Below are 27549 nucleotides of genomic sequence, written 5' to 3'. Positions count from 1 at the left end.
TCTCAATGCAAAATACAAAAATACTAATTTCCAAGTAACAAGCCAGGTTCACTTTTCTCTAAAGCACGTACCTGAATGGCTGAGTTCATGAAACATGTATTTCCCAAGTTACTTAAGCCACAGAGGCCAGGCTGTTCATTGTGTCTTCCTGGCTCTGAATAATCATAGTTCTTATAAGTGTATGATGGGAGGCAATAGTTTGAATTTTTCACACTGTAAGAAAACAAAAACATTTTTCACAATGTAGTCACATGACCTATAGTGCTTTAATGTACCTAGGTTTTTTTGCTAATTATCAAATAAGTTATCTAAAATTAAAAGTAACTATTGTTAACTAGATATATTCTTAGATATATTTAATTCTGGAATTTATCAATCTTAAATTTCAGTCAAAAAGAAAAGGAAGATCTCTTTCCCTGCAAATAACCAAACATTTCATGTATTGAAAAAACAAAACAGATTGCTTTTGTATCTCTCTACCCTTGATTAACAGGAGCAGCTTCACAGCTCACTCCATTCTTCATTGTTCCATCAAATTTAAGACACTCAGACTTTAGGCACCACCAGCAGCAATAAATCATCTCATGCGTATCCTTTCGGCATTTTGCTACTGTACAAATGTGAGGACAGTAGAAACTGGAATGAAGAATTATGCTTCAGTTACAGGTGAGAGCTGAGATTTTCAAGGCCACCGTGACATCACTGGCTTGATGCACTGAAAATTTCTATTTATAGTTTCAGTGCTAGGACAACACAAGCCAGCATTCAAATGCAGGAAAAATCCTGGAGTAACCTAGAGTAAAAAGGAATGCACCAAATGCCTTCTAGGAACTACATTCAAATTTCATAAAAGTCTATTATGTACCTATCTGGTGAGACTGGAGGAGACTATGTAATAAGTAAAATGTTAGCTAAATTAAGGGTAATTTATTACCATAATATGACAGAACAAAAATACAAAATATTACATCCTCCTGGTAAAATAAGCATAATTTATACAACTAAAAAGGGTAAAAGCCTAATAAAACAGCTAGTTTTATTATCATATATATATATATATATTGTAAATAATTTAGAATAAAATTAATCTGATGAAGATATTTTTTATTTTGTTTTAATATGAATGTCACACAGATGTGATTTAAAATTAAATAAACAAAAGCCTGGTAAAAGATTAAACAAACTGTTTACAGTTACTAATCATATGAAATATTTGATGATGATAGCTTTGATAAGATTCAAGTACATTTCTAACAACCCTGAAATATTATTTCACATTGGACTAAAAGTGGAATAAGATTTTGAAGGTCTCTTTATAAGATAAAAAGACAAGAAAGAACATACAATGCAACAAATTAATCTTTATAATTTTAAAAATATAAGTAGCTTATGATGTACTTTTTTCAATTAAAAAAATCACTTAAAACTTGTATTCAGTATACTCAATCTAAATGACTGCAGGATGAACTCCCACTTTCAGTCCTCCTCTGTACATGTATCTATTTTGGCAGTCTTGCTGAGTTCCCCAAAGACACACACAAGAACCACGTATACCCTCATATACCTAAAAAAGCCCTTCAGTCCCTTAGAGACAGACATTATGAGAAAGCTCCTTGCATCAATTTGAGGCATAATGCATACACCAGTCTCATAATATTAACAGAACAAGTAGTATTAAAATAGACAGGAATCATGTAGATGTAAATATCAGTCTTTGCACAGACTATAAACATATGCAATAATTGTCACTGGATTATATTTTGTAAATAATTTAGAATAAAATTAATCTGATGAAGATATTTTTTATTTTGTTTTAATACGAATGTCACACAGATGTGATAACCTTAGCCTTTTGTACTTTTGGGTACTATTTAAAATTATGTGGTAAATATAACATTCAGGTGGCAGAGTAAAATAAAATGAAAGTATCCCAAAACATGAAATACACACAAATTCAGATAAGTTGTCAATGCTAAGCTGTTGAGAGGAAAATGGATCTGTCCTTATTTATTTCTCCAAAGAAAAATCTATTTCTGCTCTCTATTGTGGCCCAGTGAAGAGAGGTATGTTCTAGAGGTTTGGAGACTGGCTGCTCTTCTCCTTGGTCAATTCTGCTCAGTGATCCCCATTTTCCCCGTCATTGGTCCAACGCCTGTGCTGCCTGATTTCATAAATAGGAAAATGGCAACAGGCTAGAAAAAGTCTCTTTTTCAACTATTATTGTAGCCAATATGCTTCAGAAAACACTGAGAACCTAGTGAAAGTAAATCCCTTTTCTTCTCCAGCTGAATACTGTGTTCACTTGGGAATCATGAAGTTTCTTGTGATACCTACTTTGCCATATGAAGTTTAAATATAAGAATATAACTCCCATATTAACTAGAGATTGCACAAGAGGTTAGCAGACACTCTGCGGGCTCACTAGTAGAGGGTTAACAATGGAGAGCCATCAAAAAGTACCAACTTGAACAGTCTACTGACATGGAAGAACCATAGAATAATGGTGGACAGCAGCCCAGGGGAACAAATTTTCCCAGTCTGGACTTTACATGGGCAAGAAACACCTGAGGAAGAACATGAAGTTGCTGAGGCAGTAATCTCAGAGAGGATCCTGGATCTTCATAAAAGGACATGTTCTGCCCTTAAAGGTGTTCATTTGCTGGCCAGAACAAGAAAGCAAGACTGGGAATAGGAAATAGAGGAGAGGAGAGTTCTAGGACCCTGAAAGGATTGACCAACATCCTCAGAGCTGTCAGAGAGATAAGGATACTAGATACAGGGTTTTGTTATTTTTATAATTTTTCCATAGATCTCAATTTCTTGTACTATGTGTATGATTAAACAGGAAATAAATGAGTAAAGTAGGAACCTTTGCAAAGTCTGCATGTCTCTTGTTTTAACTGTCATAGTTTCCAATAGATGTTACAGCAGCATGGTTAGAATCCACAAGGGAGAAGCTCAGCCAAGATTTTTAGGACATCTTTTCTTTTCTCAAGTTTTAATGAGGACAGTAAAAGAATGGAGTATACTCTAATTAAGGTGAGTGGTGTTAACAGCAAAGTCAGCTCCACATTTCTATTTAGACTTTACAAGCATTTTTCTGATTCCACTGTCTTATGCATGTCAAATTTAAACCATTTTTATAAGTAAAACACTTCAGTTTCTACTTCATTGTGTCTATATATGTGTTCACTTTGATTGTGAGCAAAAGTGCCAGGTCTGCGTCTGACAAGTAAGAAGTGACGGGAGATCACTGACTAGGTGGAGATGACTTTCTGGACTAGATCTGAAACATTTCTCACAAGTGGCAAGCGTCATATCCTACACTTCCTAGTTATTTACTCTGTTACTCCTATTTTTTTTTAAAAACTCCAACAAATTTCAAAAGCATCTGACAGCAAGTAACACATGAAACATATATTCACTATTTCACATTACGGTAAATGCAATATTTTTCAAATTAAGGCTTGGTCCTGAAAAGACTTATATACATAATTATGTCCATTGACAACTCATGTATGAAAACTTAAACACTTAAGTACACAGAACTGAGGTGCAGGTACCTATCAGACCCACTTACTCAACTACACAGGTTTGTAAAATAAACTAATATATTTTGAATTTTACCTTCTACATTATATTCCTCTATGGTCAACAAATGTTATTGTATAAACAGACTTTTGTAGCTAAAATTGTTTTTTATGTCATGTAAATTGGTCAAATTTTGGTGTCAAAAGCTATTGATCTGCTATCAACTGACAGAGTGACCTTACTCTCATTCAATATTGATATTCTCTTGTTTATTTTCTTCTCCACTTCATTAGCTGCTGAAGTGTATGCTGCTATCTTAAAAGCAAAGTTTGGGAATTTCTTTTGAGCCAGAGCATCCAATATCTACTTGGAGGTGCAGAAACACTGCAGAATCCTGTAATTTCTACAATCCTCCAAAGCATCTGACAGCAGTGCAAAAGATTCTGAAATGTGTGTTTGTTCCAACTGCAGCAGCCAGTTGCTACAAGTAGGCAGAGGACGAGTTTTCTTAGGGAAAACTACATTTGCAGGAGGCAAAGAAAAATGGGGAGGCACACACATGCTGACCTCAGCCCTGAAGGGTAAAATACAAATACATGCAGTGCCGTCAGATATTACAATTTACATCTGAATACAAAACTAGTAATTCAATGCTGCAGGTATAAAAGTCAGGATAGTAACAGATATGGCCCCTTTAGTAATTAATTGGTTCATCTTAAAATATATATATTATATTAGTAGTATACTGATAAATGCTTTCCTTTATGATATACAGTAAAAGCTTTGTTATCTGGCATGTTGGAGAAATGGAGTTAGCAAAAAAATCTAGTTAATTAAAAGCTATACTTACGAATGGAATACCAATTTTTAAATAATTAGAATACAATAAATGAACAAAATATAAAATTGTATACAGCTACCCACCAATCCAGTAAGTGGTTGGTTTCTTGAGGCACTTAGGCGTATACAGTAGATTATTTTATTACATTACTTATTATTATGGGCAGTGCATAGCATATATGTAGATCACTAAAAACACACAAACTACATAGAACATAACTTTTTTCTATGATAATTCAGGAGACTACTTCAGGATCTTGCAGTAATATCTTGCAGTAACTTCTTACAGTGCCTCAGGGTTATCCTTATCAACATCAATTATCACAGAAGATGCAAATGTAGGAAATGGGGCTAAATTGGTACTATGACATATCCTGAAAGCTGCTTATTTAAATAAATCCTTTATATTAGCATGTTTATTTGTCTTCTGTCTCTTTGGCATAAAAGTAGAGTGCACAATGGGCAACTGCATTGGCAGTATACTAGTCCTACTTACTAGCCTGAAGATTTGTATTGGGAGACATCAGAAATGTTAACAGATCTTACTGGTTAGTAAAGTGTCAGATATCACAGCTTTTACTGTATGCATTTTGAAATGTTTTCTGTTTTTGAGCAAATAACTGATGTTCTGATTTATGTTCAAAGGTAACTGTACCACTGCATTAAGAAGTAGTATTCCCAAAGGGTTTACCTGGTTTTAAAGAAAAAACTTGAATAATTTCACATTGAAAATCTGTGAACTGTACTATGTGTGTCAATGCAATGTTCTGATCGCCTGTTGAAGTAAATATGCATTTATGCAAGTGAACAATGAAGGAAACAGCTTTTATTTGAATACACAGCACTCTAGAAATAATTATACATACTTGGTTACTCAAAAAGATTAGTACCTATATTTTCTAACACTTGGGACACTTTTTAATTTTTCAATCAAATTTTAAGTATTTATTGTGTTTGACTCTGAAGATCAATTCCATGGAAACACTGAAGTTTTAAAATAAGCATTTTGAGTTATTCATTTTACTTTGTTTTCCATGTGAACGTCCTCAGAAAAGCTCAGAAAACTAAGCAATTGAATGGAATTTTACCTGAAGTTCCCACAAAATTTTCACCATGGCTTCAAACAAACAAAATGTTAATCTGAGGAAAGTTGTTTTAGAAAGTTGAAAGCACTAGAAACAGGCTCAATAAGCGACCTCTAAAATATAGCCTACACAACATTTCTGTGGTGACAATATAACACTGAAAATGGATAGTTTGAATTTAAAACAGGATCTCACACAGGAAATAGTGACCTTGCTAGCTTTAGGTATTATAATTCTGATTTTCAAACAATGGGGGAGAAGGAATTACTAATTTTCTACTTGAAATTCATATCTATCATTATGTATTACACAAAAATCCATAAAAAGCCATTTTTTCTTAGTAAATACAGTACAACAGACTGCAGATATGCACATGTACTTATCTGTTTAAAAGTGAGAGATGGGAATACTCATAATCAGTAGAAGCACAAGTGACACTTCAATCTATATGAAAAATTATTTCTCATAAATGCAGTATTTAACTGGAAGATGTTGTATAAAATATTTAATATTACATTTAAAAATTAAGTTAACATTTAAGTTAAAATTTAAACATAGCGCACACACATTTGGAAGAAAATATTTTAAATTAAATCGGTATGGCAAGATTTTTTCCCCAGTTTGTCTTCAAGACAGGCTATTTCTGGTTTCAGACATTTGAAATCAGCTTTACTGTAAGGCTGTAGAAAAATGGAAACTTCATTTCACTGCTGGTTTTTTACAGGATACTATACTGTGCTGTGAAGGAATTATAGACTAAGCAGCCACTTGACAGAGAAAGCTTTTTTTTTTTATAATTAAGATTTCTGTCTTATTAAATATACCAGTTCCTAAAAAAAAAAGTATGGAAGTTCAAATTTGAAATGTAAAACTGACAAAAGAAAATACATTTTAAAAAAGATAAAAGGCTTTCTTTTCACTGAGCATCTTTGTTACAATATTCAAGCAAAACAATCATTTTCACAAAATAATATCAAACTTCTGACACCTAGACACAACTAGGTAGACATACTATAAATGTTGACTAATAATAAAGGAACTACAACCTGAGCATTGTCAAAACAAAATTAATTCCCCAATTAAAAAAAGGTAAAAAACAAGGACATTTCCAAGTCATATTTGGGAGATTTCAATTAAATAAAAAAGTTCTTAAGATATGTTGCTTACTTTCTGTTGTTGATGTTGTTATAATTATTTGATAGAGATGGAGAGATCTTTGGTAAAGTTGAAAAATTGGATGCACCTGGGGACCTTTAAAAATATGAAAATGTTAAATTAGATAAAAATGCTGAGATATTAAAATTAATCATGAAAAAGAAAAAGCTAAATAGATGAACAATGTATGTAAATAAGTATGAAAAAATAAAATTCTTATGAGTAGAACACTAAATATTCAGGACAATAGTTTCCAGCTTCAAAATGCATCATCTTAAAAGTAAAATGAATTATTTCATAACACTTCATGTCAAACTTTCATATCACACTGGGTAGCTCAGAAATAACTCAAATAAGACAAAAATGGCCTAAAAAGAATGCCAAAAAGTTTATCAGCCCACACTAAGGCAACAAAATAAAGCAGATGCGTTTTTCTTCTAAATATTGATTAATTTCTCAATATTAAATGGCTTTTGAGATGAGATATGAAAGTGTCATTTGTAACAAAATTAAGAATACATGTTTTTTAAAAGATAAGTATTCTCAGATTAGTGTAAATTTAGCCATTTAAAAGCAAAATTATATCACTTGTTTTTCTTTTAACTGACTGATAGACATTAATAGAAATTGCTGGAGCTGCAAAATATTAGGAATTTCACGTTTACTCAGCTAAGTCAAATCAGAGCATTATATTCATTGTACATTTAAGATATACAACGTCCTTTTAAAAACTATGAAGTTGGAGTTGTTGAATGTTTTCAATAAAAATGATCTTCAGAGTTGTAACAATTACATGTAATTAATGTACAGCATAATCTGCTGTTTTGCCTTGGCTGCCATTTGAGCTCTACACAAAAAACATGGAAAACTGTAAAAACACACTATCCTAATTAGGCTTTGGATCAAGCCTGGCCCCCAGGTGACCTAGGACTGTAATATTATGGCATGCAAGTGTCAGGCAGAATCTTATAGATTATCTTACAAGAACTCTCCATGTGAGATTAAACACTTATTTTAAAATATTTAACAAACAACTAGCTCCTAGTGCTTCCAAGAAATAAAGTCATAAGATATGGCCACTGGGAAAAGATAATTACTTGGATCATGAAAATCCTTTCGGCCTTCTGATATTGTGTATTCTTCCAACGTTATAATTTAAATCACCCTCTCTTCCTAGTCAGAATGGCCAGACTAGGTTAAACCAATGGTCCATAAAGCTCAGTATCCTGTATCTGATGGAGGGAAATGACAGAGATTTTCAGAGGGAATGAACAAAACAGGACAATTCAAGAGTTGTCCAGTCCCATACGCTGGAAGTTTAGGAGCTGGCAGTTATGTCCTGGCCCTAACCATCTTGCCTCATAGCCACCGGTGGGCCTATCCCCCATGAAGTTATTTAATTCTTTTTTGAACCCACTTATACTTTTGGACTTCACAACATCATACAATGGACAGTCAAACTATGGAACTTATTGCCAAGAGAAGTACTTCCTTATACTTGTTTTAAAACTGTTGTCTATTAATTCTAGGAGGCAACCCCTGGTTCATGTTTTAGTGTGGAAAATTACAGGTGAAGATGGAACATGGAGTCACATGGGCAAGTCACACGTCCATGCATAATTCTGCTTAGTCACAGCTGAAGTCATTACCCACACTCTGGTTTGAAGTATCCAGTATGGTCCATTGTGAATTAAGTTTCCTTGATAAGCTTCTTAATTTGAGCACTCCCTTCAAGATGTGATAGCTAAATACCTTTTGGGCATTACCTCAGGAGCAAACATTTGAAATATAGGCATAGAGCCAATATTGATCACATTCTACAAATAATAACCTTCACATGGATCTTTTACATGCCAAACTCTGTACAAGATTTGTTTCAAATATATAACAGCAGTTGCAACAATGATATATATGGGCATATTTTAATCAAATAATGTCACACTACTCTATCTGTATCCATGATGGATTCTCTCTATTAATGACCCATTCCAATACTGTCTAATTTGTGCCACCATATAATCCAGGGCTACTCAACATTCAACCCAAGGCCCATTTGTTTGCGGCCCACAGTGCAGTTTGGATTTATGAGGGCTCAACAAGCAGCCCATGGGTGGGATCCTTTGAACATGCCCTCCAATGGGAACATGCTCCACTACGGTGAGTCATTATACAGCTCAGATGTTATCTCAAAACCATGCTGCCACCAATCCTATAGTATCTAAAAGCTAAACTTTTATTTATAAAAGAAAGGAGAGAATTAAAATTGGTTAGATACAATAATTACAAAGTTCTTGGTTATAGCAGTGATAGAATAAGAACTGCTGATTTAAGTCAAGTTCTGCTGTTCATTAAAAGTGCTGTCATATGGGTGGAAACTGGGTAAAATATTGCATTTTATTAATAACAGCAGAAATTATTTACTTGGGACCTGCATGTTGTGTAGTCTTGCATTAATCTTTGTATTCATGCCCGTCAGTGTGAAATAAGCTATTTGCATAAATTTGCATGTATATGCAACCACATTTAAGTTGTGGCCCTTGGCATGTGCTGTGAGTATCATCACTGTGGCCCCTGGGGTTCCAAAGTTGAATAGCCCTGATATAATATCTCCAAGTATGGCAGGGACAACTTTCATTTCATCTGGACATTACAGCCATTTTCATTTTAATTCCTGTTTTTTTATTTGATCACATGAATATCTGAATAACTTACATTTCTTGAGGACTTTTTAGGAGGTGTAAGGGGAATCATGGAAAAAGGATATACTATCATTGGCACGTTATTCATGTTGGCTGTGTCTACACTGACACCCTTTTCCAGAAAAGGGATGCTAATGAGACACTTCGGAATTGCAAATGCCGCGGGGGATTTAAATATCCCCCACGGCATTTGAATGAACATGGCTGCCGCTTTTTTCCGGCTCAGGGTTTTGCCGGAGAAAAGCGCCAGTCTAGACAGGATCTTGCGGAAAATAAAGCCTTTTCCGGAAGATCCCTTATTCCTACTTTCAAGCGAACGCAGCGAGCAGGAACCAGCAAATGAGGGATCTCTGCTGCCAAACTGAGGGCAGAGAGGAGCCCACAGCCTCTGCAGATTTGCTTCAGCATCAGAGAAGCCTCCAAGTACCCTATGGCGGGCAGAAGGAAGACGGGACAAGAGAAGCAATGCTGGGGGCAGGCAGGAGGGACACCCCAACCACATGGATGGGGGAGCCCATGGCTCCTGGAAGTGTTGGGAGGATGCCCCAGACTCCTGGCATGAGCTGTCCTGGGGGAGAGAGGAGGTGAGGAGGAGGGAAGCACCAGGCCCACAGCAACATCTGTGAGAGAAGGGAAGGCGGTCAAACCTAGCAGGGGCCACACGGGGAAAGGGCAGAAGAGGAATCACCTGGACCCCAGCAGAAGCTTGGGGACTCAGTTGCACAGGGCTCCACAACTTGTAAGGATGGGCCTGAGAATAGTTGTAATAGAAGACAACTAAGTTACCATCCACTTTTACTTCTTTCAACTTCCTAGCTGAATTCAGAATAAAAACTTGGTCTCTAAAGTTGTGTGATTGTATTTTGACAGGAGGTGGTCCAGTCAAATATCCATTGCTCGCTGCTTGTCTAAACTAGTATGCCATTTTAAGTTGATCTGATTTGCCCAGTAGAGTTGAGGCTTTTCTAATACAGGCAGTCCCCGGGTTACGTACAAGAAAGGGACTATAGGTTTGTTCTTAAGTTGAATTTGTAGGTAAGTCGGAACTGGCTCCAGATTCAGCCGCTGCTGCTGAAACTGACCAGGGGCTGACTACAGGAAGCTGGAGGCAGAATTGCTTTGCCCCCAGCTTCCTGGAATCAGCCACTGATCAGTTTCAACAGCTGCTGAATCTCGAGCCTGGGACAGAACAGCTGGGCTGCCAGGTAGGTCCTTGCAGGACCAACCCAGCAGCACCCCGGCTGCTCTACCCCAGGGTCCACAACAAAAGCCTGGTCTGCTGGGGGGGGGGGAGGCACTAGCTGCGCCCCCCCCCCCCCAGCAGACCAGGGACACGGGGAACAAAGCCGCAGTGGCGGCGGGGTGCCGCGCCTCTGCGGCTTTGCTCCCGGTGCCTCTGGTTTGCTGGGGACCGTCTCCAGCAGACCAGGGACACCCGGAGCAAAGCCAGGGAGGCGGAGGGACCAGAGCAAAGCCTCAGAGGTGCGGGACCCCTCCGCCTCTCCGGCTTTGCTCCAGGTGTCTCTGGTCTGCTGGAGACGGTCCCCAGCAGACTAGGGGCACCCGGAGCAGCTTTTCTCGCCCCGGAGGTCGAGGTGGCGGGACCACTGCGCTCTGGGCGGTCCCACTGCCTGCAAGCTCCGGGGCAAGAAAGCCCCGTTCGTAAGTGCGGATCTGACGTAAGTCGGATCCGCGTAACTTGGGGACTGCCTGTATATGTTTGAAAGTATTTTATGGGGTATTTGGTCTTTGCCCCCCCATTGCAATCCCATGGTCCTAGTATTTTTACTAATCTTCCCATTGGTTTATATTTTAACTTGAGGTTCCAAGGCTGCAAATCTCTCCACTTGATTTTGTATGGCCCTTCTCAAATCTAATAATTCTAGAGTCCATGCCTGTAATATCTACTACTTGATCATTTATTCGACTATTCATAGTGTCCAGTTTGTCATTTATTTTTTCTTCTGGCTTGCTGAAAAGATTTTCAGCACCACAGTTAAATAAGCAGTAATCCATGTCACTATTTTATTATCCATCCCTATGGCTGCTGCTTTTAACTCTGACCTAACTTGTCTATTATCCTCTTTTAATCTGCCCTTCTGAGCTTTTCTTCCAGAGTTGCCAACCACTATCTTCATTTCTGGGATAAACATTAATTCTGAGGCCCACACGATAACCCTTGGTGATTCTCTAAGGCTATGGGCGGAGGGAGGAGGGTGTCCCTGGGGGGGGTCCCCAGCAGACCAGGGACACCCAGAGCAAAGCCGCAGAGGCGGGGGGTCCCGCACCTCCAAGGCTTTGCTCCGGGTGTCCCAGGTCTGCTCGGGGTGTCCCTGGTCTGCTGGGAGGGGTCCCCAGCAGACCAGGGACACCCCGAGCAAAGCCGCAGAGGCGGCGGGGTCCCGCGCTTCCAAGGCTTTGCTCCAGAAAGGGGTCCCACGCTTCCAAGGCTTTGCCTCTGCGGCTGTGCTCGGGGTGTCCCTGGTCTGCTGGGGACCTCCCCAGCAGACCAGGGACACCCGGAGCAGCTTTTCTCGCTCCGGAGGACTCTGTGGCGGGACCACTGCGCGTCTGGGTGGTCCCACCAGCCGCGAGTTCCGGGGCGAGAAAAGCCCCGTTCGTAAGTGCGGATCCGACATAAGTCGGATCCGCATAACTCGGGGACTGCCTGTATACTTTTGTAAAAAAAGTGATCAAATATACATGAGGCTGGGGGTGTGGGAGGGGAAGCTTATTGTATTATCCAGAAAAGGAGCAAAAACTTCAGGCTACTTGTACATATATGTTGAAATCTTAAATAAAACTCAAGTCACATAAGTCATCTGAGCATATAATGCACCTCAAATTCTTAAGTCAACAATATATCTGCAGGTTGCCAGGAGAAAACATAATATAAAAAGCCATTTTTATTATAATTATATCCATATATTCTCAGCTTCTAGGCTATGATTAAGGACAGAAAGAAGTGTGTAACAATTTCTCTTCTGGTTATGTTTCAAGATATCCATGATAGATTAATATAAGGGACTTTGAAGTCATCTCATTTTAAATGCTGAAAACAATTCTAAAAACCTGAAAAGGAAGCTATTGACAGAATGGATTGTTGCCTGATCTAAGATTACATTTACATTTCTAATCCTCACTTTTCTAGAGTAAATATAAAGTATGGCTTGCTTCAGTAGGGGACTAATATGCTTTACAAGGCTTGCCTGAAAGATGAGATCATGATAGAGTAGAAGACGAAAAGAAGGTCAGTGTGACAAATGGAAAATAAAATAAAAGATGCTTTTGATGAAAGTGAAATCAGGGGCTCAATACAAAATAAAATAGATTTATTTATACTGCCCTAAAACTTATCTGTTTCACAAACATATAATGCAAAACATCTAGAAAACAAAACTCATTACAGGTAGTTCTGTCCTTTTGTTGGTAGCTTCTGATTTGATTGTATTGTAGTCTTGCCAACCTCTTTTAGAGTGCATCTATACTGCACCGTAACTCGAAATAAGATACACAATTTGAGCTAGGAAAATTGTATATCTTATTTCAATGCTATTTTGAAATAGCTTATTTCGTCATTTGAAGCTGTATACGCAGTGCCAAATTTCGAAATAAAGCACTATTCTGAAACATCCTTTATTCATTGTAGAATGAGGTTTACAAGGATGTCAGAATAGCGAGCCCAAAATAACAGGCTTGCTGTGAAGATGCGGGCTAGCTATTGCGGGATACTCCAGTATCCTGAAACAGCGTTGCAATGTAGACATACCCTTAGTGCCACAGATCCTTGCCTTGTCATGTTTCTATTATCCAACAGTTTTTGATTGTTGTCATATCCTCAAGACAGATCTCAGGTTGAGTTTTCTTACAGTAAAGAAATTTACTCTTATTTGCTGGATTCAGAGCAAACTTTCTGTTCATGGAATTCTAAGTTGTAATATTCTATAATAGAAAAGTTTCTGACATATTTAAGTGAAATTGGACTGATATATAAACATGAACTTAGCATGTCAAAATAAACACAAGGAACTCAAAAAGCATCTTTCCTGGAAGATACACTCAAGAACCAATTGTCAAAGTAAAGAAAAAATGAATCTATTTGCAGTTATATTGTAGGACATTTTCTATTCCCCAGAGCAACAAGCAAGTGATAGAATAAAACTGGCTGGAAACAGGCATAGTAAAGGAAGACAAGATTTGAGTCTTTCAATCTCTTCACAAATCTACCACAATCTTAAACTGCAACGCTCTTGCTTTTCTGATGTGAAGCCTGTAGAACAAACATCACTAATGCCACTGTACTTTGCTAAAATTGTAAGGTGGAAAAAATCTCTCTCACATACTAAAATAATTAGCACACTTGATGTTTATTTCACAAATGAAAGTAAGTTGTGAATGCATTAGAAGCTAATACATTGTGTTGATGCATTAATACAATATATGACCTACATCGGGGTGGGCAATAATTTTGCTAGGGAGACACACCAAGATTTCGGTAAGTGGTCAAGGGCTTTACTTTTCTATGGGGGGGGTATGGGGTCTAGGACGGAGGTTGGGTGCAAAAAGGAGCTTGAAATAGTGGACTGGGATGCAAGAGAGGGTGTGGTGTCTGAGAGGAAGTCTAGGTGAAGAAGACGGTTGTGACCCAGGGCAGAAGACTGGGGTGCACGGTCGGGGGGGGTATGGGTACCGGAGACAATTCTGTCTTGGGAGGAGGGGTGTAAGAAGGGATTCAGGATCTGGAAAAGAGTTGTCCTGAGGAAAGGGATGTAGAGGCAGTGTATTGGTGACCAGAGGCAGTGTATTGGGGTGCAGAAAGGTGTTCATGGTCGGTGGGGGAGTATGGGTGGAGTAGAGGATTATGGCATGGGGGGGCATGTAGGAGGGAAGTGCAGGGTCTATGAGGGAGCTGTGACCAAGGGAAGGGATTGTGTGACCACAGGCAGGAGGGAGTGGGGGTGCCAGAAGCCAGCTCTAGCCTACTTCTTTGGTTTGGATCAAAGGCTTTGATTTTTTGCTTGAAGATTTTGAAGCTGAAGCCAAAGTATACCATATTCCCATTTTCTCATAGATTTAACATAAGCAGAGTGCCATTCAGCTGTTATCAAATTAGAGTACTGTTGGAGATTAAATCTAGAATTTCCTGAGTCCTGACGAGAGCATCATAGCCAGAACCATCTTTCATTTTCACCCACTTATCTAGCCCAGATAAGTTGTTGGTCAGTTAGGGTATGTCTAGATTACATGCCTCTGCCAACAGAGGCATGTAAAATAGGCTACCCAACGTAGTCAATGAAGCGGGGATTTACATATCCTCGGCTTCATTAAAATAAAAATGGCCACCGCGCTGTACCAGCTCAGCTGATCGTTGGCACAACACGCGAGTCAAGACGTGGATCGGTCGACAAGGGACGCCTTTGTCGACTGCTACCGTTCACGAGGCATAAGGGAGCAGTCGACAAAGGCTTCCCTTGTCGACCGATCCACGTCTTGACTCGCGTGCTGTACCGACGATCAGCTGAGCTGGCACAACGCAGCAGCCATTTTTATTTTAATGAAGCCGGGGATATTTAAATCCCCGCTTCATTGACTATGTCGGGTAGCCTATTTTACATGCCTCTGTCGGCAGAGGCATGTCATCTAGACATACCCTTACAATATGTTATTGTTCCACCTAACAGACTGGTGAATTTGGAGACATATTGGACAAAACAGAGATGCTATTTGAAAACAAGAAAGCAAGCAGAGCTGGAAAAATATGCAATTTTCATTCCAGAAGAAATAAAATTTCTTTACATCCCAAATCAGAATGAAAAGTCAAAATGTTTCATTTCCAACAGTCAAATCACTTTGTTTTGATTATATAGTGCATTTATAAGAAAAAGTCAAAATAATGTCAAAACAAAATACTTAAATAATTCTGGTGAAAAGTTTGATGAAAATCAAAGTGTTTTTTAGAAATATTTCAATTGTGTCAAATCAGCATTTTCTCAATCATAAAATTTTCAGCCAGTTCTAAAATAAAGTCTATTGTAAGAAAAATGTTACACAATAATAAAAAGTCACCTTAATGCACAATCAAACAGAGTGAACTACTCTACCTCAGGTAAATAAGACAAAACATGAATTAAACTATGTACTGTAATATAGTGCTCTACGACATGAACTCTGGATTGGAACACATGCAGCAATATGGATTTTTAATCTTGTAGCCTTGTAATTTTGCAGGTAATAAGTTAGTTATAATGAATGTATGTTATAGCATAAGGTTTAGATTAAACTTAAACACAATATGTAGGTCTCAGATAGACCAGGCAGCTTTGTTATCTTAGCTCCAGCTCTGTTTAATGTTAGCAAGTTCTGATGTTAAACTGAAGGAATGGAATATTGTAATACATAGTGATGTTAATATTAGGTAAGGCCTTGTAATAGATAGAAAAGAGTTTTACGGAGTCTTTCAACATTACTTCATTAAAAGTGACTAGAAGTACCCTTTGTTTTGTGCTGCATTTGTGTAAATGTTTTGTTTGTGTGAATGAGAGAGAATGTTTTAGGAGAGAAAAGTGTGATGGACACTGCACACCCAAATGGTCAGAAGAGGGGCTGGAGACTGAGAAGCACCAAATAATTATCAACTAAGCTAAAGAACATTGAAAACACAAACTGGGCTGCAGCAGATGACACGCCCTGAAGTTAGCGGCAAGCACCCCTTGATAAGGAACCAATAACAAGTTTCGTCAGAAGACAACACTCAGGAGGGGTCGTCAGCATACTGATATCAGAGGACTGCAAGAACAACCTCCTGATAAATGTGTGTCGCAGAAAAACTGATTGTGATGCTGAATGACTGATTAAGGCCTGACAAGGCACAATGCATAGACTTACAAAAAAAGAAAATCCTATAAAGGATGGGGTGTCTTGTATGGTTCTTCCGGTTCGGTACTGCTACAACCATGGAGCATCAGTCTGGACTGACAAGAACCTGGCTCCACCCTTGTACTCAACTTATCTTGCCAATAAGTTGGGTCAAGCAACAGAGTTGGGTAACTATTCCACCGGGGGGGAGGGGGAGGGAGGGAGAGGGAGAGCGAGAGCGAGAGCGTGTGTGCGCGTGCGCTACTTTGTTATAGTATCAATAAATGTGGCATATTGTCTTCTCCTCCAGAAAAAAACCCAGTGTGCTTCTTTTAAGCGTAACAATCTCAGATTTAGTATATCAGTTGTCTAGAAAAGATATTGTAAGATAACATTTTGTCAACTTGCCTCTAGAAAAGACTAATATATACATGTAACACACAACAGATAAATCAAGATTTCATATTTCTGTATTGTCACCTTGCAAAATGGACATGACAATTCCTCAATCAAAACACAAGGCTATTTGCTTGACTTTGCAAAGCTGTTGTTGATAATGGAAAAAACCCTACTATAATATACTCGCCTAGAAAAAAACTGGGAATTATTTTGTAAGAGTCTTCTCCACACAGCGAAATTAAATGTCAAATAGATTATTTCCATTTTTCACATAAGAAAAACATTGATACAATCCACATTTACACAGATCCTCATACTAGAAAAACTGTGCCTTAAAAAGGGCACAAAAGTCTAAAATAATAAAGTTTCTCATGACTCTCAAATGCAATTTTTTTCTATAATATAAACCACATCATTAAGTAAATCACAGTTTGAAGTAAACAAAATTGTGCTATAGTTGAAACATCAATTACAAATCAGTTTCTGCTAAACATTTTTCATGAGCACAGTAATGTACAGCCGCTCCCCGAGTTGCGAACGGTCGAGTTATGACCATTCGCACTTACGACCAAAGCTCCCATGGAGCGGTCATAAAGGCGGTCATAAAGGTGCTTACGAACAGCGCGGTCGCGTATAACTCAATGGGCTCCAAGTTACGAACAGATCGAGTTACGGCCAAGTGTTTGGTCTGTAACTCAGATAAGCTATATATTTAGCACTTACAGAGCTTTCTCTAAAGTAATGCACCACCTTCAAAAACTAACTTTTTCTTAAAACCAAAGAGACACCTGATAAAATACACACAGACATTGTAGCAAGCAGCAATTTGTTTTATCACTTACTTAGGAGTTGAAGGACCTCTTGGCCATGTTCCGTCTTCATTTTTTTGTTCTATCACCAGTACCTATCAAAAAAAGTAAAAATAAAAGAGAAAAGTTATAATGTAACAACAGATTAACCTTAGCTGAGATGATTCCAAACTATTGCACCTTTTAATAGGCTTGCTGATTTGGTGGCTTAAGGATAGAGATGAATCATGATTAGGGTACTAGTCTGGGACCAAGGAATCTCCAGTTCTAGTCCCTGTTCTTCCACAGACTTCTTGTGTAACTTTGAGGAAGACACTTTTCTCTCAGTGCCCCATCACTTCTGAAGCTATATACTGGTCCACAAATCTGGACTTGGTCATTTGAATGTTGCTAAACCACCTCTTGTCAAAAGAGGAAGTGCTCCATTTATAAAACTGGAATAAATAACAGCATTTCAAAATGTCATAGGGATATTTGGAAGACAAATATAATGGAGAAAATGAAACCTTTGTGACATTTTCCACTTGAGCCCTGTGGCTTTTGGGCTGGAGTGACAGCTGGCAGGGGCTCCAAGCTGCCATGGGCAGTGGAGGAATTGCAGGGCTGTTAGACGCAGTGGGTGCTGGATCGACTCCTCCTGCAGCAGGGCTCAGGGTTAGAGCGGGGGTGCCTGACTCTGGGGGGCGGGTAGGGACTGGGTTTCAGCAGGGGGCTAAGGGTGCCTGGCTCTGGGGGAAGGGTGGGGCATTGGGTTAGAGCAGGGGGCTGAAGTACCTTAAACTCAAAGTCTTCATAGATGCAAAATAAGGCAGCCAACACAGATGTTGTATTTAAATTCCAGGGCAAAAAAAGAATCAGAATGTATCTCGTTTACACTGTGTTTCTTTAAAGAAAATTCAAAGGCTATTGTTTACCAGGCTGAAGCAACTGTTCTGAGATATGAGTCTCTCCCTTATTGTTTTTGAACCTCTCATATTTACAATCTGTGACAGATTTTCAGAACTATATAAAAAAGCCAGAATCTTCATAAGTTTAAAAAAAAAAAAAGAGGAAACCATATCAGAGATCAACAAGCTGGAGTGAAACAGGCACTTCAAATTGTGCTAATTTACTTCTCAATTCAGTCCCTGGTATAAACCAGCATCCTGTATGGTACTGTCTGGTTTATTCAGTGGTCATCTGGGTTCTATATCCCCTATTGTGAGAAGCTTGTCTATCTCCTGTTGTAGGAGAGTCTCATGAGAGGAGTCCCTGAAGAGGGACAGGGAAGGGGATGAGTTGAGGGGAAGGGCAGAAAAGGGATAGTATATCCCTTGGAATGCATCTAGACAATGTTTTTCTTTCGAAAGAAGATATGAAAATTTGGCTGTTGTTGCTGTTGTAGCTGTGTGAGGCAGGTTTGGGTGAAGAGTGACGAGGAAAGAAAGATTTCCTCATCGTTTCTGTCCTCACCAGAAAAGGGTAGATCTGAACTAGAGAGGATAGCAAGCCTGCTTGGTCCCTCAAAGGTAGAAGTGATGTTGGTGCAGAAGAAGGGAGGCCCTGGTACCAAAGTGACTGACAATTCTTGTTGCATGGTCAACAGGCACGGTGGAGGAATTCATGGTACTGATGGTGTGGTCATCTGGGTACACTGTGGCGATAGAGAGATATCATCCTGGCGAGTCATGGTTGCCATTGGTAGTGGAAAAGTCTTGGTATGGAGCCCCGGTACCATCTTGGATGAAGTTTCTGCTGATGGATCCGAATGCCCTTAGTTCTGGTGTGGTGTACCGGGTTTTGGTGCTGCTTGTCCTGGTGCGAATGCTGTTAGTACTGAAGGTGCAGATGCAGTCTTTTTTGGTTTTTGTGCTGAGACTGCAGGGCATGCTTCCTTAGTCGGCACCACCTCTCAGGACTTGTCCACGCCAGATGTGCCCGGAACCTGCTTAATCCTAGAAGCCTGTGCCATCAGTGCTGAGGAAGGCTTCTGTTGAGGGGATATCTTTTTTGCAGGTCTTTCAGTGGTAGCAGAGGAATGCTTCCTCTTAGAGATTTTCTTAGCTGAAGGTGCCTATGGTACCGTCCCCGGTCCAAAACTGCTGTGGGAGATGTTTGGGGTGGAGAGGCTTGTGACAGTGAAGGGTTCGGATGGTGGTCTAACAGTCATCTCCATCATTAGGAGCTTAAGTTGCAGATCCCTGGCCTTTAAGGACCTGGTGGAAAGCTCTTTAAAATGGTGGCATGTCTGTGGGGAGTGAACTTGCCCCAGACAACAGAATTGAGCATGCTCATCCAATACAGGGATGGACAACCTAAAAGTAAGACATCTCTTGAACTCAAGACAGCCTGACATTACTATCCAATTAACTGGAAAGAGAGTACGGAAAGAAAAGGATTTTTTTTTTAATAGGAAAAAGGAAGTAAGGAAAGGCACCCGAATTAACTAGGGAAAAACTCTAAATAGAAACTACACTAATAATCTTATCTGCTATGAAGAATGGAGCACTGCATATGCATCAGCACTCAGCGTATTGCTGCTAAAAAGTTCCAAATGTAAGTGCAAGGGCGCCGAGACGCCTACTATGGAGCACCTATAGTAACGCTCCTTGAAGGACAACAGATTTTCCAGGTATTCAATCATGCTTGTTGCTCTTTTCTAAACCCTTTCCAATTTTTCCAGCATACTTTCTGAAGAGTATACACCAGACTATTCCCTCTACTAGCATATAAGCCACTCCCCAGAACTAAGTTTACATGCTATGATTAATTTTTGGAACTTCGGAACTTCTGATGCATTTCAGGCTGTGCTGGCTGCTTTTGACGGGGCGGTAGCGCCCCACACTCACGGCACCTCCTTCCCTCCCCCCCGGAGAAGGAGGGGTGCCGGAGCAACCAGAGACAGCTGCTGGTGTGCCTCCCAACTTGGCTGCGGCGAACGATTTCCATGCGTCTAGCACGGCCGCGGGAAACAGCGTTGCGGCAGGAAGCCGTGGCCCCACCGTTCTGTGAGAGGTGGACGCAGGTGCAGAGTCCCAAACGCTCGGGGCCGGCCGTGACCCCGTTGCCAGGATACCGGACGCTACACCAAGAGGTAAGGGGCGTGTCGGCCGGGGGAGAGACGCAGGGGATTGGACGCTGAAGGCAGGCATAGGCCCAAAAGGGGGCATGCCGGAGTCAGAGGGAAAGGTGGAGGAAGGGAGAGGAGACGCTAAGGAAGAGAGGGGGAGAGACATTGACGAAGGGTCCCAGTGGAAGAACCCGGGAAGCAGGGACGACCTGGACAGGAGCTTTGCCAGTGAGTGAGCTTTGCCAGAGGGGAAGGAAGGGACCCTGGGCGGGTCTAGGGAAGTAAGCCCGCAGACTGGCAAGTTAAAGGTGACACCACGCCAGTCAGGTCAAGGGGGGGAGGGGAAGAGAGTGTCCCCCAACCTTAGGGCCCTGGGTTGGGACTCAGAGAGAAGGAGGGCCTGGGTCTTCTTTCCCCTCCACGTGGGAAAGCCTTATCAGGGTAGCCTATTCAGCAGTATAGGCTACACCGGGCCCCAGAACGGGGGCATCTAGCTGGGGGAAGGGGTGGTACTGGGTACACCATCACACTGCTTCAAGTTGACAACACTACATCACATTACATTTAGTTCACAACTGGAAAGTCCCCTCTGCATAAAGAAAAAGTTTAGTCTCTTCAGACACCCCCACTTACTAGGGGATTTTAAAAAAATCTGGTGATTTAATTGGTCAAGCACTATATTCTGAACATAAATTCTGTGTAGGGGACGGAAGCAGGCAAATATCACTACCTTTAAAAAAGGGGAAGATCTATTTACCACAGAAATAACCACTAGCAATCCAAGTACAGGTTGTACCTCCCTAAACCGGAACTCTCTGGTCTGGCAACATCCGTGGTCCAGTCTGGACCATAGAGGCCAGGGGCAGGGAGGCCGGTAGTGGGCAGAGGGCATGGGCAACATGGGGAGCACAGTGCCAGAGGCATCAGGCGGCACAGGGAATCCTGCGATGTAGCTGGGAGCTCTATGGCAGGGGGCTCTGGCAGTGTAAGGAGCCCTGCGGTAGGGGGTCCACCAGCGCAGGGAGCTCTGGTGGCGCAGCCAGGAGTTCCATGGGAAGGGTTCAAGTGGTGGAGAGAGTCCCCCATGTTGCAGGGGGCTCAGGTGGCATGGAGAGCTGTGGTGGTTTGTACAGAACTGCTCCCTGTAGCAATGTGCTACCTAGGGAGAACTTTTTGGTAGCGCATTGCTACAGGGAGCAGCTGTGCACGAGCCACCAGCAATGTAGCCATGAACACGACAGGGGCTGAGGCAGCACAAGGAACCCCGCAGTGTGGCTAGCAGACCTGCAGCAGGGGGCTCAGGCGGCACAGTGGGGGAATCCCAGGGGTGAGGGGTCCAGCCAGGGCTGGCAGCACAGCTGGCTGAAGGCAGTGGGGGCCAGGTGGGGCTAGAAGCAGAGATGGCAGGTGCCTGGGAGGCTGGCGACAGGAGGCCTCCCCGGTCCAGTAAATTCCCTTGTTCAGGTCCCAAGGGTGCCAGACCACAGAGGTCCATCCTGTATTCAGCAGAGAAATGCATTATTAAATTTAAGAAAAAATGTATAGGTAGAAAACCAAAATTGCATTATATAATACCTGTCCCTGGTATAAACCAGCATCCTGTATGGTACTGTCTGGTTTATTCAGTGGTTCAAAAGTATTACTCATGTATTTGTTCCACAATCTGGTCTCTCTTTCATTTGGAATATTGAAGATTTTTCTTATCTCTTTTTCAATTGTATCTGGATTGAGAAGAGAAAAAAACATTAAATGGAAAAAGTTGAATACTTCATATCAGAAGTATCAAATCTCATGATAAATATACACACTGAGGATACAGTAGGGACAGGTGAACAAACAGAGATTTTATGGGGCCAGGATGGGAGGCTGCTGGTTGGAGTTGCTACCACAGCTAGGCTCCTGCCAAGAGGGGCCATTTCAGTTCCTTCTTGACTTCCCCTTCACTACATTATATTGTGCTCTAGAGAAGCACTTCAAATGCAATAATGAGGGCAGCAGGATCTAAAAAGCTATATCTACTCACTGGATAAGAGTGTACTGGATATGGGAGAGAAGAGACAGACATTAAAAAGAGTGACTGCAAGACCCCAGCAAGTGCTGCTGAGGTGCTATTAACATTTTGTTATAATTTCCTCCAATTCAATGCTGAGTGTAAACAATAAATGAAACCTTAAGCCCTTTTATTTTCTGAAATGTTGACAGCTCCTACACTTCTACTTGCCAAAGTATATTGTTATAGTAATTTGTACACAATGTATCTACTTTTAAAAAAACTGAAGAATGATTTATGATGATTTACTAACAAGAATTCTTCTACTACTACTTTCTTCTGTTCTATGCACTCAAAGTTCTGAAGTTAAGGAGTATTTTCCAATATGAATAATATTTTCAAATTCAAATACTATTTCTGAATCCATTGCTGATTGTGGTGTTTTGTTCTAAAAATGGTGGTCTATGAGGCTGGCAATTTAGTAGCACCAATTTGAAAAACCCACAGAGACATGGTTAACAATAAAAGTTAGGCTCCATATTATTTATTTATAGTGGTAGTTGCTTATATTGCAAGCCTTCAGCCATCAGTTTCTGTAGTGAGCAAAAACAATTTTCCTGAACACATTATTTTAGTTATGTAGTATACATATCAGTATGGATAGTTTACATTATACAAATAGATTCTATATTTGAAACAACCTTATTTATTAGATACTTTGTTTCACCATGGTTGGACTATACCTCTTCCATACAAACTCCTTGTATAGTGCTTAACATACTTATAGTATGAAAGTGAAATTAGATTATTCGCATTGTAGATACCTGATCTAACAGTTCTGATGCCCTGGTTTATGGAATCTATTTATTATAACTGGACAGTTGGTTTATTTATCAGTTTTGTTTCCTAGATATTGTTGCATTACTTCATTTCCATAATTTCTTAAAATTAAACTTTTAACTTTGCTCTTAAACATGTGCACCCTGGATCCATTTAATTATCAACCAATTTAAAATGGAGGATTCAATTTAGTCAGAAATTATATTTAACCCATTCAAACTTTTTATCATAACAGTTTTTCTTAATCAGAGACTTACCTATTAATTGATGGAGTCTTTTGCAAAGAATATTTCATTATTTTATTTATTTAATGCGGTATCTGCCAGCATTATTAGCATTACAGGCAGTCCCCGGGTTACGTACAAGATAGGGACTGTAGGTTTGTTCTTAAGTTGAATTTGTATGTAAGTCGGAACTGGTACATATTATAGGGGAAACTCTAGCCAAACATTTCTCCAGAGCTCAGTTTTATTCTCCCACACCTCACTTCCCTCAGTCCTTTATTCTCAAGCTGAGGTGTCTGCTGAGAAAAGCCGTTCCTTGTCTCCCTGGTCTGCTGGCGGGGTGGGGGGGCGCTAGCTTCGCGTCTCCCTGGTCTGCTGGGGGGAAGCAACTAGTGCGGGGTTGCCTCACCCCGTTTATAAATAGGGATCTGATGTAAGTCGGATCCATGTAACCCGGGGACTGCTTGTACAAAACTAATCTTTTGTGATAGAAAATATAAAGGTGATGCTATTCCAGACTCTCCAGGTGAACTATTATGACAGGGGTCTCTAAGTCAATTTATCTTTGGCCAGTGCCAGTCCTTAAATCCCCCCAGCAGGCTAGCAGGGACCCTCCTCTAAGAGAGTTCACAGCAGCACAATAGTTATGCATACCTGTGTTCATGGGAAAAGGCCACTACAATATTGGTGTTTCATGAAAGGATAACAGGGGCACTTCAACGCGTATAAGTGCTCAGTTAGCTTGATTAACAAACTATTCAGTATTCATGTTTGAAGTGAAATTTTATTCTATGAATTTTGAATCATATTAAGCAAAAATGTTTTTTTCAATCACTGACAAATTTATCTATTTATTTACGTATTTATCTATTTTTAGATTAAACATATAAGTTAGTTTCTTTGCAGTAACTATGGTTCAAAACGTGCAGTTCACATGCATTTCATTCTTGATGGTATGCACCTTCCATTTTCTTGCACTCCCCACTTCTACTTGAGGAGATAAAGAAACAGGGTTGGCTCAATCTATCCTTTTGGTTCCTTCGCCAACACAGATTCTCAGAAGTAGGATTTCATAACAATGGGGAAGGGCAGTGGAATCCATATGATAAACACATTTCAAAGAACCAGAATTAAGATAAGTAACTGCCTACTGCGACACCAGTTCCAGCTCTGGCGGTCACCTGCCACAATGCCTGCCCTGGGAGCAGCTGGGCAGCCATCAAGTGACCCTGGCCACAGCTCCATCTCTGGGGAAGGGCTGGAGCTGGAATCAGGGCTTCACGGTGGTTGCCCAGCTGCTCCCAGGGAAGGGCCAAATGGTGGACAGCTGCCCCGTGTGCTGCAGCTGGAGCCAGTGTACAGCTGATCCTGGGGCAAGGGCCACAGTGATATTTTTAATACTACATCCCTGGCCCCAAGAGCAGCTGCACCATGGCCCCAGTTCCAAGCAGCCACCTCGCAGACCCAGCCCAGGTACGGGTCCATGTGGTAGGAGGCTCCCCGTATGCCAGGGTGGGAGCTGGGGGGCAATGCAGCTGCTCCTGGGACCAGGGACACAGTACTATTTTTATTTCCCAGATAACACCAGGAAAAAACCTGCAGCCACGATGTGTGGTCCCACCCTCGCCCAAGGCTGGCCCGGACAACTCAGGGTAAGTCTTCTAGTTGTTCCATAAGGATACGGTTAAGGAGCACCTGAATCAACCCCTTCCCTTTTGAGATAATGCAATGGATCCTAAAAATGCAGTTTTCATCAGAAGGATGTTAACACTGTACAGAGGAGTTCTAGACACAGAGGCTGTGTATACACTGCATCCCTTTTCCGGAAAAGGGGTGCAGCATAGACACAGCCAGAGAGCTCCTGAACTAGAAGAAAACAAGTATAAGGTTCTTAAAGAATATAGACACTGTACTCTGAGAAAAATATGATGTAGCCCTGGATAGAAGGGCAATGTGTTCATATTATTGCTAGATGGACCTTTATGGAACTAACAGAAAATCCAGATAGTTTCAGGTCTACTCCAACGATAGTGAAACTGTTGTCTTATCAAAAGGAGACAGCTAGTGCCAAGATGCCCAAATATAAAGTTTTCCACTTTGCTTTACTAATCACTCTGGTGGCACTTCAAGGCAGAAAATTCTGAGCTTCCAATCAGCAGCTTTCTATGGGTGTCATCCAGCCAGCATCAAGGCTGTTAATGTAATAAAGTTGGGTCTGGTGACATAATGGTTGTTAATGAGCATCTCCATTATGTATCCCTGAAGTTCAGGCAGAAACACTCTGCAAGCTAGACAACAATTCTAAGGTATTTTATATGTAGATAAGTTTTCTGAAGGGACCACTGGAAGGGTCAAGTGTTGAATACTTGAAGAGTGAATTTCCACCAGTTTAATTAAAGCACTTATTGTGGGGCTGTGACCATCACATTGAAATGTAGAGTCTACTGGAATCATGCGTCTTGCATGATGTGTAGATGAAGTCTATCAAATTATTCAGGTGGTAGCCAATTTAGTCTGTACAGAATAAACTTTAAAAACAACAAATAGACTGGTAGCACTTTAAAGACCAACAAAACATGTAGATGGCATCATGAGCTTTCGTGGGCACAGCCCACTTCTTCGGATGACCAGAGTGTTGGATGTCCAGAACTAAAATAAATAGGGGAGAAGGGCAGGGAGAAGGAAAAAAATGGGACAAGGGGGGACAAGAAGAGGTAGCGGGTATAAAAATATCAAGGGGAAAGCCGAGCTGGAATGTAACAGGAAAAACAAATAGACTATAAGCATCTAAAGACTGGATAGTCAAAGGAGGCAGATAAGAATCATTAGTAGACAATTAGAGAGGAAGAGTACTAACACCAGATACTATACAGACAAAGCAGCATTGGCACCTTCAATGTTTGGTAGGGTGAACATGTCTTTTTTCCTTCCCCCCCCACTCCCTTCCCCTATTTATTTTAGTTCTGAACATCCAACACTCTGGTCATCTGAAGAAGTGGGCTGTGCCCACGAAAACTCATACCATCTACATGTGTTGTTAGTCTTTAAAGTGCTACCCGACTATTTGTTGTTTAAGTTTATCTAGCAAATTATGTCATGTGGCATATGAGGCCAGGATCCCAAGAGTCTGAGGTAAATTTGAGAAGGTTCACTATTGTTTTTTCTTATAGAAAAGAGAGTTAATTCACCCTGTGCAGTAAAGGAGGTTCTTCGATATGTCACCCTGGGTGCTCCAACTCTGGGCACTGGTACATCCTCATGCTGGTGATCGCAGATTTTTCTAGCAGTGCCTTGCGACACTGTGTGTGCAAAGTAGCATCTCCTTGTGCTGTTGGTGTTTATTAGGCACACACTCAGTGCCTCCATTCCTTTTCTACCCTGGATCTAGCCCCAAAGAGGTTCCAAAGTAGGGGAAGGAGGGAGGATAGTCACGCACATCTACGAGTGATGTCCAGTGAGTGCTCCACTCTGGGTGACTACAGAGCAATGTTCTTATCGCAGATGCGGGTTTGGAGCTCTGTCCCAGAAATTGTGGACAGCACTGCTTCTCCCACTGATGTTGGAGCAATGGCAGAAGTCAGTGCATAATGTTCTGCAAAAGTATGGTTGGACAACCAAGATGCCGCTCTACAAATATCTTCTAGTGGGACATTGTTCAGAAAGGCTGTGGTGACAGTTGTTTGTTTTGGATGGTGTAACAGACATGTATATAGGAAGAAATCAAACTATTCTCTGGGAGCTTGACCCTTTGAGTGTTCTGCGAATAATAGAAAAATCTTGTTGATTTCTCCAGTTTTGTTCTATTAATGTAAAAGGCAAACATTCCTCTGAAGTCTAGGGTGTGTAGTTATGTGGTTTCGGACAGAATAATAGAATAGTAGAACTGGAAGGGACCATGAGAGGTTATCGAATCCAATCCTTTGCCCTCATGGCAGGACCAAGGACCATCTAAGATCATCCCCGATAGATGTCTATCCAAACTATTAATCACTGGAGATACTGAAGGAGATTCCACAATCTCCCTAGGCACTTCATTCTAGTGTTTAACCACCCTGACAGTTAGAAAGTTTTTC

The 27549-nt window shown here is 40.7% G+C and overlaps 1 protein-coding gene across 7 annotated transcripts in view; it reads right to left on the bottom strand.

Annotated features, from left to right (window-relative positions):
• USP15 (ubiquitin specific peptidase 15) overlaps positions 1–27549 on the bottom strand; it is a 139140-nt gene that overhangs the window by 54503 nt on the left and 57088 nt on the right. For 4 of the 7 annotated variants that reach the window (XM_075930758.2, XM_075930768.2, XM_075930775.2 and 1 more), the window contains 4 exons: positions 21998–22143; positions 17407–17468; positions 6624–6707; positions 72–213 (listed from right to left, as the gene is read on the bottom strand). In XM_075930758.2, the coding sequence (XP_075786873.1) occupies positions 72–213; positions 6624–6707; positions 17407–17468; positions 21998–22143 (434 nt within the window). Of the gene's footprint in view, positions 1–71; positions 214–6623; positions 6708–17406; positions 17471–18496; positions 18544–21997; positions 22144–27549 lie in introns of those variants that run through there. The other 3 variants (XM_075930798.2, XM_075930764.2, XM_075930807.2) reach the window with 3 other exon arrangements.

This window comes from Pelodiscus sinensis, chromosome 1 (genome assembly GCF_052426305.1).
Source record: "Pelodiscus sinensis isolate ZL-2025 chromosome 1, ASM5242630v1, whole genome shotgun sequence".
Taxonomy (NCBI): domain Eukaryota; kingdom Metazoa; phylum Chordata; order Testudines; family Trionychidae; genus Pelodiscus; species Pelodiscus sinensis.
The sequence above is the reverse complement of the archived record's forward strand: the minus strand, read 5'-3'. Positions and strand labels throughout refer to the sequence as shown.